At 40.7% G+C, this 19,817-nt stretch overlaps 1 protein-coding gene across 1 annotated transcript in view; it reads right to left on the bottom strand.

The window, feature by feature from the left end:
* Window positions 1-19,817, bottom strand: part of pde3b (phosphodiesterase 3B) — a 56,817-nt gene continuing 37,000 nt past the window's right edge. Inside the window, exons 2-16 of the mRNA XM_054771278.1 lie at window positions 19,648-19,698; window positions 12,993-13,241; window positions 11,636-11,781; window positions 10,556-10,656; window positions 10,234-10,465; window positions 8,733-8,824; window positions 8,467-8,615; window positions 8,235-8,369; window positions 7,798-7,909; window positions 7,503-7,616; window positions 7,135-7,334; window positions 3,667-3,870; window positions 3,375-3,536; window positions 1,239-1,497; window positions 1-801 (exon numbers count right to left, since the gene is read on the bottom strand). Of these exons, the coding sequence (XP_054627253.1) occupies window positions 611-801; window positions 1,239-1,497; window positions 3,375-3,536; window positions 3,667-3,870; window positions 7,135-7,334; window positions 7,503-7,616; window positions 7,798-7,909; window positions 8,235-8,369; window positions 8,467-8,615; window positions 8,733-8,824; window positions 10,234-10,465; window positions 10,556-10,656; window positions 11,636-11,781; window positions 12,993-13,241; window positions 19,648-19,698 (2,397 nt within the window). The 3' untranslated portion in view covers window positions 1-610. The remainder of the gene's footprint in view (window positions 802-1,238; window positions 1,498-3,374; window positions 3,537-3,666; window positions 3,871-7,134; window positions 7,335-7,502; window positions 7,617-7,797; window positions 7,910-8,234; window positions 8,370-8,466; window positions 8,616-8,732; window positions 8,825-10,233; window positions 10,466-10,555; window positions 10,657-11,635; window positions 11,782-12,992; window positions 13,242-19,647; window positions 19,699-19,817) is intronic.

The raw sequence follows: 19,817 nt of genomic DNA, 5'->3' as shown, positions 1-19,817 counted from the left end.
TATATATATATATATATATATACTGTATATATATATTAAATAATAATAAAAAAAAAAATCCTAAACTGAGGCTGAAAGGGTCTCAGCTTGGGTTTTCCACATTTGAACAGTTTACTTTGGTAAAGGGGGTCAATCGCGTTGCTTGCTCGTTTCATCCTCTACCTCTATTTTTTCATTTTTTATTTTACTTTTTTATTATTTTTTTTTTTTAAATAGGACTTGTTTTGTACCTAAAGGAGGTGTAAGCGCTTTGCATTCAAGGCAGCATTGCAGCCGAGGTCATTCGGACGTTCTTCTCCTGCACCATGGACCTCACTCTTGGTGCTTCTTCTTCTTCTTCTTGGAGCTGCTCTGGGACTCTCCACGGGGGTCAAAGTGCATAGGAGTTGGGCTCTCACTGTTGCAGCGAGGATCCGCTCACAGTGGTAAGGCCGTTTTTTGAGCATCCAAGTGTCTGCACAGTGTTCAATGCGTGAAAGTGTGTGGGAAGTATGTGCATTTGTCTCTGTCATGTCAGTGTGTGTGTTTGATGTGTGAAAGGCTGTTGGGTGAAGGCCTTCTTCCTCTCCACGTATGTGTGTTCATTTCTTTAGTCATGCTACGACTGACGCTACTCCCCTTCCTCCTCCTCCTGGATGACCTGGATGTCATCCGACGGTGACGTGGGCAGGCTGTCAGGCTGCTGGTTGCCGCCATCTTTGCCTTTATCCTCTTCCTCGATGATCTTCTTCCACACTTTGTGGTTCTCGGTCAGGTGCTGCATGATGCTGCAAAATAATTGCCGGTGGCTCTTACTCCTTTCTGCAAGAAAAGAAAGAGATTCAAGATTCAAGAGATTCAAGAGAGTTTTATTGTCATGTGCATAGTAAAACAGCAGTTATACCATGCAATGAAAATCTTATTCTGTTCATTCTCCCAAGAAGAGAAAGAAAACAAATGAAAGAATAAGAACATAAGAAACATAAACACATAAACATAAATACCAATAAATTAAGCAACAACAACAGAAGAGACATTAATACAAGTAAATAATACAAATAAATAAATAAATAAATAAATAAAGTGCTATGAGTGTGTGCGTGCGTTGCGTGCGGCGTGTGCGAGTGCTTCGTTGAGGAGCCTGATGGCCTGTGGGTAAAAGCTGTTTGCCAGCCTTGTGGTCCTGGACTTCAAACTCCTGTAGCGTCTGCCAGGTAAGTTGCGGAAACAACACAAAGATGAGTTAATGGGTGACTCACTTGGCTGCAGATCTTCCTCCAGCTCATCATCCTCTTCCTCGTCATCATCATCTGTGTCAGAGTCAACCCGGCCTTCGTCATCTTCATCTGATCCGTCTCCATTGACCCAGTGGCCAGGAAGTAAACCTGCGGCGTCGTAGGAGTTACAGAGTGGTCCTACTATGTGCGTGATGAAGGACTCCTGCAGCTTGGCCAACTGCGGGGAGGAGCGGTCCATGAAGGGGCTGATGGGTAGTCCCAGCCTCGCTTCTTCATCACCCTGCAAATTAAAACAAAAAATGGACAAGTATACGGGGGTAGCGATGGGTCCCTCACTGGTCCAACTATAGTGGGTTGGAAATGTGTTGAATTTAGACAGACAGCCTCAAGCTGCTTTTTCGTAAGCCCTACAAGGAACATAGTTTTACTGTATGCGTCTGCTTTAATGCTCATGGCTCCAAGAAGCGCTATTGTGCACTTGATCCACCTTTTATGTATTTTACACTTTTTACATACACTGTAACTTTCACCAGTGTTGGAGAGTGGCTAAGGAGGACACAGACGTTACGCTGCTAATATTACAGTCACATCTGCACACGTCTGTAGCTGACTGACGGATAGCTGGCAGAGCTCCAGTCTTTACTTTAAGATGTGTAGCAAAGCCTGCTTTTTTTCTTACAAAGCTGTCCTCTGTGAAATGGTGAGAGCATACACGGGGTGGGCCATATTCCTGAGTGTATCCCAAAACTTTACTTTGCCCATTTAGAGTATACAGTAATCCCTCGTTTATCGCGGTTCCAGGCCCGCACGTGATAACTGAATTTCCGTGAAGTAGAATTCCTTATTTAGAAATGGAATATTTTCATAGTCGAAGTGTCGAAAACCTGTTTACAACCTTGTAAATATGTTTTTTAACATTATTACAGCCCTTCAGATGTGAAATAACACACCTATATTCACCTTTACACTCATATTACCCAATATAGTGGACACAATCAGAGAAAGTAAGCCATTTAAGACATAAATAAAACTCATGCTCGTGTGTTGCAATAAATGTCTTCCAGGCGTGTGGACAGGAAGTGACATCAGGGGTTCAGAGTTGAGTTTTAGCTGGATTACGGCCACAACTGTAGCCCGTCTTATTATGATGATTATGTTATTATTGGGGCTGTCAAAGCTAAAGTGTTAGGAAGTTTCCCTTAACGGCACAATTTTTTTTGTGTACGTCCTGTTTGACCCTTGGCCCACACCGTAGTTTGAGGAAGTAGTGGTGACTGTGCAGCCACAAGCGGGAACAAATATGGAGCAGAAATGGACAAAGAAAGGGGTACTTTTTGGTAATTTTTGCTTCAAAGCCCTGGCAGGTGGCTCTCACTGCAAGACCAAAGTTATTTGTATCTACTGCCGCTGTGATTGGAATTGTCAAAGAAAAAATCATGCAGCTCGCATTAAACATGCAACAACTGAGGGATTTCTAAATGTATATTTTTAAAATAAAATAACAGCCCATATTTACAAACCTGACATCCCTTTACATAAAATGCGATGTAGTTATTGTAGTTGCGTATCAAATCGCTTATCAAAAAGAGATTTACATCCATACTTATTACAGATAAAACATATTCTATCTGCAGTTAAGTGTGATTAATTATTAACTATGGACGAAATGTGATTAATCACAATGAAATATTTTAATCAATTTGACAGCTCTAGTTATTATTATTATTGTGCCTGCTGTGAGATAATTCAAACCTGCAATAAAAGCCTGTTGTTCCAGCGATCAAGTTTGGCACTTATGTTTCACCTACTGACACCTAGTGACCAGTGTAGAATACTGCATATCACAATTTATCTTCTTCTTAATCTTTTGAAGGTCTTATATTTGAACTTTAGTTCATTTAGCCATTTTTATGCTTGAAAATGCTTCATTTAGGCAGAATTTTTAAAAATATTTGCTTAAATATGCATATTGTTTTACTAATAGGCCGTATTCAACCATGAAACAGCATGGTTTATTAATTAATGTATTTTTGAAACTTTGTGATAGAGTGAAGCCATGAAATTCCAACTGCGATGTGACGAGGGAAAACTGTATTGTATAAGTTTGAGAACTGAGCGTAGTACTCGAATGTTGGATGGATGGCGTGCAGCTTTTACCTGCTCATAAAACTCATTAACAATGCCTTCAGTCCACTTAAGGTGCAGGTCGTGGACTTTGGCTGGTCCGTTGATGTCTGCCAGCTTGATACACACTTGGCACACCAGCAGTCTGTCATTCTCATTTGTCCAGTCAATTCCTGGACTGTTCACATCGTTGACCTGCAAGTCACAGAGACAGGACAATATACTATTTATGCCATACAACTGCTCAGACAGAATCACTAAATATTCTCCTGATGGTTTCAAGTCAGTTTAACTATGACCAGGTCAGTAGTGATCATATAATGACCTTGGCATTGAACTCAGCCAGGAAGTCAAAGTGCTTCTTGAGGTCTGTGGCTAGAATAGCCTCAATGACAAGGAAGCGAAAACGCTTAAACTCCACATGATCCAGGTTGACCAGGAAGTTAAACTCCGGCCGGGACAGGTAGAGGCTCCAGGCGGACGCAGCGTGGTGGTTCTCCAACACGGAGCGGTCGTTGTACAGCACTGCCTACATTGGACACAAGGGAGCAGAGGTGAGAGCTGACACAAAGATGTCAGCAACCTTGTACAGATGATACCCCTTTGCCAAAGAAATGTGTAGGATTTTGTATGTAAAATACATGGTGGTAGATTGCCACAGTGTATCCCACTCGGCATCATCTAGTTGTTTTTTATATGAATATAATATGTACAGTGGAGAAAATATGCATTTCAGCCCTTGCTGATTTTGTACGTTTACCCCGTTGTAAAGACATGAACAGAATTGCAGAATTTATTATAACTGAGAAAGACATAATGGAAAAAAATATGAAAAATATTAAAATTAATGTAAAACATATTAAAATGAATAAAAACAGCTTTTTTTTTAAATTAAAAAGTAAATGGAATTTGTGTATGAAAAAGGAAAATAAGTACTTGATCCCCTACTGACCAGCAAGCATTTGGACTAGCATGTGCTAACTTTAAATGTCACGCTTTCGATCTGCTCCGGAATTCATCTCAGCTCAGCAGCAAGGGCAACTTTAGCATGTCCTCTGCTGTTAATACTGCAGGTAAGTAATACAGAAATCCCTCTTTTGTCGCGGTTAATTGGTTCCAGACCCGGCCGTGATAAGTGAATTTCCGTTAAGTAGGATTCCTTCTTTATAAATGGAATGGCATAGAAAACCTACTTACGACCTAAAAACAAGTTTTAACGTTATTTACTCGGGATGTCGGCAGCCGATCCCGATCCGACCTGCCGATCCGTTGTACTTATGAAGATCGGATAATATCGTCTTCCGCCATGAGATCGGGCTGATCCACACTCCAACATACAGTAGACATAAACAGAGAAAATAAGCCATTGAAGACATAAATAAAACTGGTGCTCATGTGTAGTTAAATAAACGTGTTCTGGATGCCCGGAAGACGGGAAGTGACGTGAGGGCTTCAGAGTTGAGTTTTAGCTTGGAGCGGATTACAGCCGCAACAGTAGCCCGCGTTATCATTATGATGATTATTATGTTGTTATTATTGTGCCTGGTTGTGAGATAACTCAAAACTGGAATAAAAGACAGCTATCCAGCCATCAAGTCCGATGCTTGTGTGCCTCACCCGACATTACAGGAACATTGACACCTAGTGACCAGTGTAAAATACTACATAGCATCATGTTTTTAAATGCATCTTCTGAATGCCTTATATTTGTATTTGAGTTCATTTAGCAATTTTAATGCTTAATTTAGGCAAAAAATACGTAACATTTGTTTAAATATGCAAATCTGTTACTAATAACAGGCCATGAACCAACGTGATTTATTAATGAATATATATTGGGAAACAGTGATAAAGTAAAGCTATGAAATTCAAACTACAATGTGGCAAGGGACTACTGTATTATTATTATGTTGTCATATATATTGTCTATATATATATATAATATATATAGACAATATATATTGTCATATATATTGTATTTAATTGACACTGTATTAGAACTAATTTAACTTTATTTTATTTCAGTATAGCCCTATGGTCAACTGGGGTTGTTTTAAATGTGCTACACTCCGGTTTCCTCCCACATTCCCCCCCCAAAAAATATGCATGTAAAAGGCTATAGCGAATGTAAATTGTCCATAGGTATGAATGTGAGAGTGAATGGTTGTTTTGTCTGTATGTGTCTATATGACAACCAGTCCAGGGGGGTACCCCGCCTCTCGCCCAAAGTCAGCTGAGATAGGCTCCAGCATACCCGCGACCCTCGTGAGGATAAGCGGTATAGCAGATGGATGGATGGATCATTATGACCGTTTGATCAATGAGTGGTGAAATGCGGTTAAGCAAAAAAAAAAAAAAAAAAAGAAGCAAAAACTCAAGGACGCTTTTGAGCACTACAGGCAGACATGTTTGTCAACAACATAAGCAATCAATTCAGGGTTCAGGGTCCCCACTTTTTTTTCCTCTTAACCCACTTTCGTCATACCGATATTTAGACTTGGGCACATACAGCAGCTGACCTTTTCACCTCTCACACCACGGACATGTGGAGTCATCCATCTCTTAACAATCAAATATCCTTTTAGCTCCATATGGCATAATTTACAGGAGTTTTTTTCTTATAAATATGTGCTACAAACAAAATGATGCGGGTGCTTCTTTGGCCCATGTTTCACCCTTCCACCACATTTCAATAATTCTTCCAAGTGGATTTTTGTAATCTTACTGACAGTAGAGCAGAGAGTGCAGACCTTTGCCAAGACAAATGAAATAAGAATCCACTTTCCCCCAGTTGGATGGCCAATTCCTCCTTCACTATGGTTTCTGTGCAATCCAGCACTCAGTCAATTGAAGGTTACGATATTCAAAAAGAATCAAGGAAAACATAAGCATTTTATGAAACCCCAAAACAGCTTGACTTCGCATCATGAGGAATACAAAGGAAAGTCATGTCAGGTTAATAAAAACTATCCAGTTAAAGCTTAACCGTGAGGTTTCTGCAGGAGACCAGACATCTGAGGACACAACCGTTGAGAAAAGAAACACACGTGGAGCACAATATCCTTCTATTTTTGACAACCCTACTTATTTATAAGTGGAATATTTTCATAGTTATAGCATAGAAAACCTGTTTACAACCTTATAAATGTTTTTTTTTTTACATTAGAGCTCTCTAGACATAAAATAACACCCCTTTAATCACCTTTACACCCATATTACCCAATATAGTAGACATAATAACCTCAAATAAGGCATTTAAGACATAAATAAGAGTTGTGTTCGTGTGTGTTGCTATAAATGTGTTTCAGTGCTAGGAGAGCAGAGAGGCGGGCAGACCGGAAGTGAGTTAAATATGCATATTTTATTTACTAATATCAGGCTGCATTCAACCATTAAGCAAAAGTATAATTAACAATAATTGATAATGTATTTTTGAAAAACCATGACAGATTGGAGCCATGAAATTTGAAGCGCGACGTGGCGAGGGAAGACTGTAATGCATACTATCGCCACCCTATATAGTACTGGGGAACAATAACATCTTTAACTTTCAAATGTTTGGATTTTGGACCAAACTGCTGCCTAAATAAAATTACTTCAACAATTGTATATAATTACACTTTGTTTAGTTTCTTCTATTTAGACAAGTCTGAATAACTAATAAGAAGCTAAACATACATTCAATAAGAAGACAAAATGGACGATTTGAGCTCTAATTACACAAACCACTAAACTAGGTTGTTTACTCTTTGCCTTCTGTAAAATTTCAGTTCAATCAAAATTGACAGCTTACCTGAGGTGCGTTAGTGGCAACTAAAAAGGCATTGGTGCGACCAGGGTGGTCATAGTCGTGCATCGCAGCTGCTACGTAAAGGGCCATGAGCTCCAGAGCTGGGATGTTCCAGGCCAGGCAGCCATAGCTGTCATCTGATATTGAGGAGCTTTTGGAGGACGCGTATGATATTCTGCCAGGAGAGATCCCACTGTCCGAGTCTGAAACACACATGATTAACTGTTACAAGCCTTAACATTTTAAAAACAACCTGAGGGGTTCAAAAATGAAGCCCCAAAGGACACATAAGAATGAGAGATTGAAGTACAGTACATACTAAAAGGCTAAAATCTTTGTACTAAAACTCTGAGGTTGCACTCTGAGGTTACCTGTATCACTTCCAGTCACATGCTCATTGTGGATCTGCTGGAACCCTGGGATTGGTCGAGTGGTCAGGTACCAGACAGCATGGAGCACATCAGTAGCATGGACCCGGTTATGATCTGCAGATGATTGTATCCAAAGCAATAATCTGTAAATTGAAGGCATTTGGCTATATAGCAAGTGAAACTTTGTGTTCTGCCGCACAGCAATAGACATGAGCACATTATGATGACACGTGAACAAAACAGTGAACAAAAATGAATCTTTCTGGGAGGCCTACAGCGCAGTGTGAACACTCACAGGGAATGTCCCTGTAGCCATTTTCCAGAGCAAAGAAGTATGTCATGAACTCCCTCACAGGGATCTTGAATATTTCAAACAGACACGTATCCTGGAAAAGGGTGTAAGTGACCTGGAGAAATACAGACCAGCTTTACTGAAACACACATCAGAACACAGGATAACTAAAGCACTACCATCAGACAAACACTACTGCATTATATGCATTATGCTTAGACCTCTTTTTTTAAGATCTTAAAGAAAAGAGTATCAATAAATGACTGCAGTTTTGACTAAACTTACACTTAACAGATGTGCTGATGGAACAAACAACATAAACTACAATGAATTCAACTTTTCTACAAGGGATTTCCAGAAGGGACACACACGGTGACCACAGCCTTGTAGAGCAACAAAAAAAAGACACCAGAGAGCTACTTTGCAATCTCAGTACTAACATAGCTGAGTATTCTTCCTGTTTTTCCTCCTGTTTTGTCCACCAGGTCAAAGATCTGGAAGTTCCAGGTGTTCATCCTCTCCATGAGGGCTTCATGGTCTTCCAGCATCGTGTCTAGTCTGAACTCCTGATCACACTGGAGGGGAAGCACCAAGTCAGCATAAATAGTGCAGATTAGCAGCGCAAACCCATGACTGTTGCTTAGGGTTATTGTGTTCTAGGATAAAACTTACCTGTAATTCCTGAGTCTGCTGCTTTGTGCTCGGGCTCTGCTCCTTCTCTGTCTGACCCTGATCTCCTGTGGTGCTGGACTCTGCAGGCAAGTCCACCTCCACGCTCTCCTCCCTGATTAAAGGCTCTCCTGGGAAATCCGGTCCTTCACCTGATGCTCAAATACGGATATGTCAACACTTGGTGTCCGGTACAGAACAGTGTTGCCCTATCACACTGGTGATGTCACTATCAAATCATGTATATTATTAAATGACATTATATCAACCTGAGCGCCTGCGTTGGGCCTCGCTGAGGAGTGGCTGATGGATTTCTCCCGAATCGCCACCGGAAACTGCCTTTGACATCTGACGCCCGCAGCTAGCGTGGGCAGACAAGACAAGTCTCTTGCATGGCCTATTCAACATAACCAATATACAGTCATCCCTCGTTTATCGTGGTTAATTGGTTCCAGAACTGACTGTGATAAGTGAATTTCAAAGGTAGGATTCCTTATTTATGGGGCTGTCAAATGATTAAATATTTGAAGCATATTAATCAGTTTTCAAATTAATTAATCATGATTAATCACCATATGCCCATTTTTGCTGTATTTTATAAACAGAAAGATGAACGACAGGACACAATTATATATATTTGTATGTATTAACTGCGCCAATCAAGCTAAAAGATACCACACATGTCTGAAAATCTGTTTGCCTAACGCTAGTTTCTTAAATAGTACCAGAACATCTGAATCACACTTTAACTGTGTTATTATAAGCCATGAAGGGATGCATTCAAAGACACCACGTAACGCAAGTTGAATTCACATGTTTCGAGTGTGGATGTATTTATGGGATTTCTGAGCATACTTAAATGCAGCAAATTGTACTTTCGCAGTAAGAGTTATGTTAGTGAGAGATAAGAATATTCACTTCCTGTTTTTCTTTGTCTAATAATAAAGACGTGATTGTCGGAGTGTCAATGAATGAACCTCGCTGTTGTCTACTAACAATGAGGAAGTGTCGTTCCCAGGATGATCTGATGAGTTTGGTGTGTTTTTGACTTTGTGATACATATACGGTGTTGGAATTACACTGCTATAGGTGTGTTCAGGTCAGAATAAAGTTATAAAATAGTGGCAGACTATGTGTGACTCTGTGAGGACGCTATTGTGGCTCCGTCTGCCATCATAACAGATGTGACATTATGCGCATGCGTTAATGACACTAAAAAATTTAACATAATTAATTAAATGAATTAGTTACCGCTGTTAATGCTCTATTTTTGACAACCCTACTTATTTATAGGTGGAATATTTTCGTAGTTAGAGCATATAAAACCTGTTTATGACCTTTTCAATACGGTTTTTAACATTATTAAAGCCCTCTAGACATGAAATAACACCCCTAGAGTTCCCTTTACACACGTATTCCCCAATGTAGTAGATGTAATAATAGGGACTTCTTGTGGTGGCTAACATAACATTACTGACACCTACTGACAAGTGTAGAACACGACATATCAAAGTGTCTTTCAATTTATTTTTCTGAATGCCTATTAGTATTTTAGTTCATTTAGTCATTTTTATTCTTGAAAATACTTAGAGATGCTTAGTTTAGGCCAAAAATATTAAAAATTTGCTTGAACATGCATATTTTTGGACTAATAATAGACTGTAGTCAACCATGAAACAGTGATGATTTATTAATTTGTATATTTTGAAAAAACGTGATCATTTGAAGCATGATGTGGCGAGGGACGACTGTATTCCTGACGGCTTTTACCTAGTGCAAAGAGGTAAAGTGGAGCTACGGAATGCCTGCTGGAAGTCGCATGAGCTGAGTGGGTAGCCCAAAGGCTTGTGCAGGTTCAGATTGACACTGGGCTTTGTCAGGAAGTCCGCCGTGTCTGGGAACTCCACAGGCGATCGGGTGAATAGGGACGATGAAGAACCTGTGGCTATGTTTGGAGGACTGTGGCTGGGAGAGGTGACGGGACTCAGGCTAGGAGATGTACCTAATCAGGTTGAGGAAAAAGAAATCAGCACTTTTTGACAAAACATCAACTTTTTGAAAAGGTCAGAAGTTTTCTGCAATCAGGTCCCACCTGCTCTCCTGGACCCTGCATGATATGTGAGGGTGACAGAAGAAGACCTCTGCTTGGGAATGGTGAGCAGGTTTGCATTTGGCCCATTGGACAGACCTGAGCTACATACAAAAATAAAATACATATTCTCAGTCAATTACAGTAAGGAGCAAATACATTCAGCTGTTAAGACAGATATCTACTGCCCTCTTGTGGAGAAAAAGAGTCACTACAGCTGTGGGTTACCCTCTTGAGTAGCTTTAAATTCCCAGTTCTAACTGTCGGCCATACATTTTCTCTATAGGAAATAGTGTCAAGGAAGTTATTGTTTTGTATATGCTTTTTTTTTTTTTGTTTTTTTTTTTTAAGATTTTAACATTCTTTACTGTCATACGAGTGTACAGATAAATTAACCACTGTATAGTAAAACTAAAATAAAGTAAAAACTTAGCCCTACAATGTAGAGGGAACAGGATGGTGTTTGCAGATGTTGCTTGCTGTGATGGTTTGAACTGCAGGACGTTTGAGGCCTATTATTCTACCACTTTTGGAACTCAACTTTTTGATTTTTATATAAATCCACAGTCCACAGTATTAAAAAAAACGTATTGTGTTTTTTTTTGTTTGTTTTTTTACTGCTGCATGGAAAGACAAAAAGGTGGCATGTTTACATAAGGATTAAGTAATGTCCACCATCAGGATGATTTATCCTGTCAAGCCTACATTCAATATTTATAGACCCACAATGTTTTATGCTAGGGACAAAAGCAACAATAATACAGGAAGCAATGCATAAAACATATTTTTGCTACTATATATTTTTGTAGTGTTGTCATAGGCACACCAACTATGCTTCTCAATTAACACAGAACAAAGTGTTTAATCATAGCACATTTGCATAAAAATAACACCAGATTATTCCATGTGCACTGAGAAGTTACCCACACAAGTAAAATTAAGTTTGTTTGAGAATGCCCCTTGATCAACGATGTGACAATATTTATAAATGGATTTAGAGGAGGTGGTACATGCTGCAGAATCGTGTTTTGTTTGTGTGGACAGACAATATTATACGTGTGAACAGTTGTGTTATGTTGGTACCTAGCCATGTTAAGGTCAGGGTGGGGTCTCTTGCCATTGTTGCGTTCCCACCGTGATGAAAGTGAGTCAAGAGGAGACAGCACAGAAGAGGAGGTAGAACTCCGCCTGGGCTGAGGAGTAGGGAGGCTGTTTCTGCTACTCAGACCCTGGACAAAGAAAATGATGTTTAGCATGAATACAGTTTTACATCAATATACCAATAAACTGATTAACTCCAGACACCTCCTAGCACACCCATTTATTTAGCTTCACCTTGCAGTTAAAACTCACTGATGGGATGCAGCAGATTACAAGGCTCCTCAATGTGTTTCCACAGGAAATTAGTACTAAAATGTAAGCACTGATGGTCAGTGGCTGACTCGCCTGACTTCAGTCGCAGGCATCATGGGTTCAGTCCCCACTCAGTGACAGTGTGAATGCGAGTGTGATTGGCTGTCTGTGTATATACTATATGTGCGTTGTGATTGACTGCTGACCAGTTCAGAGTGTAGTCTGCCTTTTGCCCAAAGTCAGCTGGGATAGGCTCCAGCTTCCTGCAACCCTGAACAGGATAGGTGGTAGTAAATTGATTGATGGATGAATGTAAGCACTATATCAGGTCCATAACAGGTGCATTTTCCTATAAGTGCTCTGTGCTGCTGTTCAACCCACCACAGCCGCAACTCGCCATGAAAAGCTGGAATGTTATATTACAACAGTACGTTTAATACATTGCTGCACTGGCCATAATTGAGAGATTTGTGTGAGTCGTATGCTTAGTGGAAACCAATGAGTTACATTACACAGCTTTACTCTCTAGTAAAAGTTAATTGTTATAGTCGACCATAATTTATCCCACTGGGCATCGGCAAATTCTTTGATAGTCTATACGTAGTTGTTCAACAAAACTAACTAACATGAACTGTCTTTTGAAAACACATACATTTCTAAGGAAATCATATGATGTCATCAAAATGTAGGTAAGGGACTTTGGGCGCATGTTGACATCTTAGTACCGTTACAAACACTCAAAACTCATAGAAGTGTGGCATGATCCATGTTTCCAATTTTCTGTCATACAACTACAGGGGATCACTTTTCAAACAAAGTATGACTAAATATGCTATCATGGTTGTTGACAAATGTAGAAAAATGCTGCTGCTAACTTCCACCAAGCACTATAATGTGAGGTGAGAAGTTATGTTTCGATCTGCACACGTGGTGGTGCAGATCAGGATAAAAGGTCCACTGTACGTGCATTCGGGCCAAACTGAGTCGGGACCAAGCATTCGCCTTGGAGGAGGTCTGCGCTGTGATGACTCCCATTCCGGTTTTGCTAATGTATTACTAGTTAAACTCTAGTAATGATTTGACCCACCTTAATGGTTTTCCGGTCGTTTCTCTCTACAGAGTCGTCCACCTCATCACATGGGTAGAAGCCGGGGAAAGGCGTGAAAGGGTTCACCCGGGGGCGACACGAGCCTGAGAACGTGCCCATGAGGCTGGAGACGCTGTGCAGAGTGGAGATGGTGTGGGCCGACAAGGACGAGTCCATCAGCAGCTCGGAAAGCAGGTTCCTGGCCTCGTTGATGACTGACAGGTCAACGCCATTGCCGCTCACCGCACCCTGCCGCACATTAAGGAGGAAGACAGTCAAGGTGCCATCTACGTCAAAGCAGGACAGTACAGTATGTACAGTATACACATGCACACCAACCCTGTTTAAAAACGTCCAACGTTATTAAGAGTGCAGTCTGTACTCTAGTTATAGTAGTTGCACTAGAAAAAAACGCTAAGGCAATAAAGTCACATAGTTCCAAAAACAACTTCCGCATCGAGGTTCGAACATCGCTCCCTCACTCCCTCTCACGCTCTAATGAGCCGCAGCTTGATTTTTTTTTTGGAGCTGCGCACTCTGTCACTCACTCTCTCTCCCTTGCGGAGAAGCGATCCGCTCTACATGTGCTGATACCTCCGATCGGGTTTTGGGACTGGGGTCCTGGGTGGAGCTTGCGGGTTGTGTGCCTGGAGGGCGGCGAGACATAGGGGCATGTTCAGTGTCTTATTTATGTCTTAAATGGCTTATTTTCTTTAATTATATCTACTATATTGTGTAATATGAGTGTAAAGGCGACTATAGGAGTGTTATTTCATGTCTAGAGAGCTCTAATTGTCATGATCTGTGGTGCTGCTCTGCTGCCCCCTACTTGTGTTCTGGTTGCAGTGCAAGACCGGCTGGCCTGGGAGGAGCCATGCGCGCACACCTGCAGCTAATTCCTGTCCACTTCATAAGCAGCACACACCTGTTCTCCGTTGCCAGATTGTCTCATGCTACTTGCTAGTTTCATGTTCCTGCCAGCTTCTCGAACTCTCTGTATTTGCCATACGTTCTGATCATCTCGTGTTCCTGCTTGGTTATCTCCAGCAGTGTTTTTGGTTTCAACCTGCGAGTACTTTTCACCTGCTGGGTAGTACCAGCAGTGTAGTTTTTGTTGTATCATATCTCTGTATCCTGCTACCTGTGCTAGCAGCGCTTTTCGTTTCTGTATTTTTCCCGTGGCTTGCCCGCAGGATTTTCTGTTGTACTTTGACTTTTTTTGTTTTTGTATTGCACTCCTTGTGAGCCTCTTCTTGTTATTAAACCTTTTTGCACAGACCTTTTTGCTCCACTCTGCTTATTGGGGTCCAGCACATTGACTGTATAGCAAATCCTGACACTAATGATGGTAAAAATCGTATTTAGAAAGTCAAAAACTTGTTTTCTATTCTCGTGAAAAATATTCCCTTTATTAACATTGAATTCACTTATCGCGCTGGTGTCTGGAACCAATTAACCGCGATAAACGAGGGATTACTGTATATACTGTATACATAGTACCTGCATGAGCATGAACGCTGTTGAGGACTTTCTCAAGTTACTGTATATTTAGTTTTACAGACAATATAACAGTCCATCTATCCATTTTCCTCTGCTTATCTGGGTCCGGGTCGGGGGGAAGCAGTCTCAGTAGGGAAGCCCAGACTTCCCGGTCCCTGGCCACCTCCTCCAGCTCCACCGCGAGGACACCCAGACGTTCCCAGGTCAGCTGTGAGACATAATCCCTCCAGCGTGTCCTAGGTCTGCCTTCTCCCGGCCGGGCATGCCCAGAACACCCCACCAGGGAGGCGTACGGGAGGCATCTGGACTAGATGCCCCAGCCACCTCAACTGGCTCCTCTCGATGTAAAGGAGCAGCAGCTCTACTTTGAGCTCCTCCCGGATGACTGATCTCTTAGGGCAGGGGTGTCAAACTCGTGCTATGGAGGGCCGAGACACTGCAGGTTTTCTTTCCAGCCGGTCACTAAAGCAGGTGATTTTAATGATCAACACCTTCAGTTTGAGGGAAGGAGCTCATCACTTAAATCACCTGCTGAAGAAACTGGTTGGAGAGAAAACCTGCAGCGTCTCGGACCCCAATAGCACTAGTTTGACACGTGTCTTAGGGTGAGTCCAGCCACCCTACGTAGGAAACTCATTTCAGCAGCTTGTATCCGCGATCTCATTCTTTCGGTCATGACACAAAGCTCATGACCACAGGTGAGGGTGGGAACATAGCTTTGCCTTCCGACTCAGCTCTCTCTTCACCACGACGGTCCGGTACAGCGACCGTATTACTGCAGACGCTGCGCCAATCCGCCTATCGACCTCACGCCCCAATCTTCCCTCACTCGTGGACAAGACCCTAAGGTACTTGAACTCCTCAACCTGGGGCAGGACCTCACGCCAAACCCGGAGGGAGCAATCCACCCTTTTCTGACTGAGAACCATGGCCTTGGATTTGGAGGTGCTGAGTCTCATCCCAGAAGCTTCACACTCAGATGCAAACCGCCCCAGTAAATGCTGACAAGCCCGATGAGGCCATCAGGACCACATCGTCTGCAAATAGCAGAGACGAGATCCTAAGGCCCGCCGAAATAAAATAGTCGGAGATGGCTAATCAACACCATATCTCTCTTAATTTGATTGTGCAAACTTTTGTGTCTGTTCCTGAGAAAGAACTACACACACTGAAATCTTTTGTTTCTGAAGTCCTTTAACAAATGTCTGATGATATAAGATGACATATGGCAGGCCTCGAGAGAGACCGTGACTCCTGACCTTGTGAAGGAATGTTTTTGTTAGCTTTCTTCACGTAACATTACAACTTTTTAAAATCATTTTTTTCAAGAATGTTACTTTATTCTGTTTTATTGACGGAATATAAGAGCACTTTTCCATAGAAAAAAAAATATGGAAGAGAAAGGTGTTCTTTCTCAGGGGGTCTTGAGATTTAAACACGCAAATCAGCTGGTGGCACCAAACAAGTTCTCCTCAAGTGAGGTTTTCTTCCTGTCACACACGCCAGTGACCTGGACAGGTGCAGCTGAGACACGCTCAAAAAAAGTCAAAGGTCGAGAAAGTTGGCAAACAACGGAGGAGGCATTATAATGCTAATCTTAGCATAATGGTGATCTGTGAAGCAGTCGTCAAAGAACTCTAGAGCAGCTAAAAATATATTCCTTTTTTTTTTTTTTTTTTAATTGCACACATTTTTGTTTCATTTTGTCTTTCCTTGTCTTAGATTTCACCAAAAATATTTTTCCAAAAAACAGTGTTGAAGAGCAAGGGTCATCTTAGATTCAGGGTTGTCTTATATTTGGTTCAATATGCTGTTTTGGGTCAATACAGGAGGAATTAAGGTCGCAATATTTTTTCCTTTCAAAGGTTTGTTTCTAAAATACATGCACTTTGCCTACTTCACAGTTGCCAAACTAGCACATGTGCATCACTTAAAGCAGTGCTCAGGGGTGGATTAGCCATCGAGAGTACTGGGAGTTTTCCCGGTGGGCAGACCAAAATTGGGCAGATGGATGTACGCTTATTTATTAATTTATTGCTGCACATTAAAATGTTATGCTCTATTTAATTGAAATGGGTCAAGCACTAGGACCAAGCGGAAATGGAAGCCTGTATCCCTTAAGCTGTCCACAGCTCATCGATTGAGGAAAAAAAAACAAAAACGCAAAGCCAATGTGTTGAGTGGCAGTTCCTGCTGTCATTCCATGAGCGCCTTGACATGGCACACCGCTGTGTGTCACTTGGCCAGGGGTCCGTGTTCATCTGCCTCTGTTGCCAACATGTTGGCCCTTAGTTTTGCCTGGGTCACGTCAACTAAAGTGATTTTCATATCAGAGGTTTTATTTACATTAGCATTTGAATCTGCGTTCATGCGTGCGTATGTGTGTATGTGTTTAGTGGGGAAAATCACGGTAGCATTGTAAATGGTTGAACGCTTGCTTAACTGTCTATGAACTTTACTTGACATAATACATAGTAAACATGGCGTGGTGTGGGGGGTGGCTTTCTGTAGTTATGTATTTAATCATGCTTGAACGATACACAAGCCTCCAGGAGATGGCAGCAGTCCTCGAATTCATCAACAGGCTGCCCAGGACATGCAATGACTATACTCAGACCTTGAGTTCATCACAAACACTATAGTAAATGAGGATATTTAATACCCTCATAAAGGATTGGCTCTTTATTAGGAACAAGTGCTAGCCAACAACTAGCTTGATACACAGTGCAAATGGAACAGGAGATTAGCAAACAGAACAACATTCTCACGGTATGAACAAAATAAACAGCACAGCACATCCACAGCAAGTTCACACATAACATAAATGAACCAGTACTACCACTTCTATGTGGTCAGTAAACAACAATACACACCAATAATTTACACAATGCCCACAAGGCAAGCTGAGTAGCCCAGTGGCAGCCTCCTCCACCTACCCAGCATGCCTTGTGCTCATACTGTCAGCAGTTAAGAGTTTGTGTTTGTCGTTAAAGTTGCTGTGTACTAGCCTCCCCGTAGCAGTAGTACTCAATTATGTGTATTACCTACCTGTTACGTGTTGTGCTATTTATTTGTACCGTGAGTTAAGTTGTTCTGTTCCATGACCTCTTTGTCTGTTGCGTTTTAATGTGAAGCTCATTGGAAGCTATCAGTTGATTAATGCTTGCTCACAGGGTGAGACTCTTCCTCAGAGTGAGCATTTTTTTGTAAACGTTACTAATTTAGATAATAAAAATTACTTGGAAATTGTTTTAAGTTGTTGTTGATATTATGTCAGTTTGTTTTCTTAATCCCGCGACCCTAATTAGGATAAGCGGCATAGAAAATGTATGGATGGATGTTTTAGTAATTAATTTTTGACAGTTGGATGATTGTGTACTAAATGCTGGTGCCAGAAACACAGTGATTTGTTGTACGTATAAATAATGGAGAGACAAAAGACAAAAAGCCTGTCATAGCGATATTTTTACATTTTTTAAAAGGAATGCATTTTTTAAGATGCTCATCTGCAATGTATTATTATTTATTATTAATGGTTACTGTGCTTCAAAGAACGCTTCCTGTGTACAGTCGTCCCTCGTTTATATTAGCAATGTTACAAAATTTTGAAATTAGTAAAATCAAGTCTGTGATTAATTTTGAGAAAGCATGACTTGAACTTTAATTTGATACCTCATTCACTTCTCTATCCCATATATTAAAGAAGTTAGAGCAGATTTTAGACCAGAAAATAGTGCCTTTGGTCCGCATTGCTTTAACATTGAGTAAAGACAAAAGCTGTGATTGACCCACAGGCCTTGGCAAGTACATCTGTACTACAAAATATATAACTTAGGCTGTGAAAATCTCTGTTAAACATCAAAAGAGTAGTCATTTATATTTTTCGATAATCAAAAATTCCATGGAAGAAAATCAAATGTCATATTTTTCATGTAGGCCTAGCACAGCAGTAACCTTTGTTATTTGTTTTCACCCCCACACTAACCACAAGAAATACCTAGCTAACAGCGATGACAGGAATGTATAAAATCCACCAACATCCGCTCCCTATTTGAGAACATCTATGTTTTTAGCATGATTTTGTTACAATGAAGCGGCATAGAAAATGGATGGTTGGATAGATATCTAAATTATCCATATTTCATTTGTTTTATATTTACAATCAGGGCATCCTTATTGAAAATATTAAAAACGCAACATGTAGTATTTCCGGGTAAAAAAAAAACATATCTCGTACCATTAGATTTTAATGAAATTTCATGATGACTGCTATTGGCCAGGGGTGGCGTATAAGGGGAAAAGTCAATTCCAAAGTCCCCTGACTGCCAAGAGGTCCAAAAGGTAAGTAATTACTAATAAAATTAGTAATTAATTAATAAAAGCTGCCATTTGACTGATGATCACACCGTGAGCCTCGAAAAGTCACCATTCTCCGTCAAGTGTTTATTCTTCAAATTCCGCATTAAATTAAAGCTACCTCCGTGAGATATTTTTCATGACATTCGTAGGTAAGTTCCATGCATCAGATATGTTTGCTTTGTTTTGGCACATCTGCGCAGTGTGAAGGAAAGTGGGAGGGGGATGCTACCTAAGACGTTAGGGCAAGACACTATAATGCACGCAGGGATCGCTGCAGACTGCAAACGCACGAGCCACAGGTGATCGGCTTTTGTGATCGGCATTGAAAGGCATTTATCGGCATACGGCGATCATGTGCTTTTTCACAAAAATCGTCCGATACTGATCGGTGGTCGATCGATCGGAGCATAAATACTAGGATTATAAATCACATTAAGGTAAAAATAATATTACATACAAGAAAAAAACACATACACATGTTATTTTAATGTCTTACTATACCCCAAAAGTGCGACATGATGTATGAGCTGTGCAAGTACAACAGGAACAAAATGTGGACTTTTAGCAGTGGGAGTGAAATTCTTTGATAGATTAAACAAATACTTCTTAGAGGAGAAAGAATGTGTGAGTGTGATAATATGTGGCAAGTCAATAGTGTCAAGGTCATTGTGTGCCAGCTTTTAAACTGTATGTGTGTATATAAAACTAAAAACAATTGCGAACTTGAAACCAGATTTTAAAAAATGTATTGGCTTTATTGCTTGTGTGATATTTTTTCTGTTTATGTACTACTGACCTGATACTGTGGTTTGTACCAGTGTTTCAGATCCCAGTCCCACAGGATCATCTGAAAAGGAGACAGAAATATGGATTTACAACAAGTCTTTGTTAGTAGACAATATAATAGTAATAGTCGACAATATAAACTGTACTTTCCTATATACAGTAACCGCTATGTACTTTTTA

Source organism: Dunckerocampus dactyliophorus, chromosome 3 (assembly GCF_027744805.1).
Source record: "Dunckerocampus dactyliophorus isolate RoL2022-P2 chromosome 3, RoL_Ddac_1.1, whole genome shotgun sequence".
NCBI lineage: Eukaryota > Metazoa > Chordata > Actinopteri > Syngnathiformes > Syngnathidae > Dunckerocampus > Dunckerocampus dactyliophorus.
The sequence above is the reverse complement of the archived record's forward strand: the minus strand, read 5'-3'. Positions and strand labels throughout refer to the sequence as shown.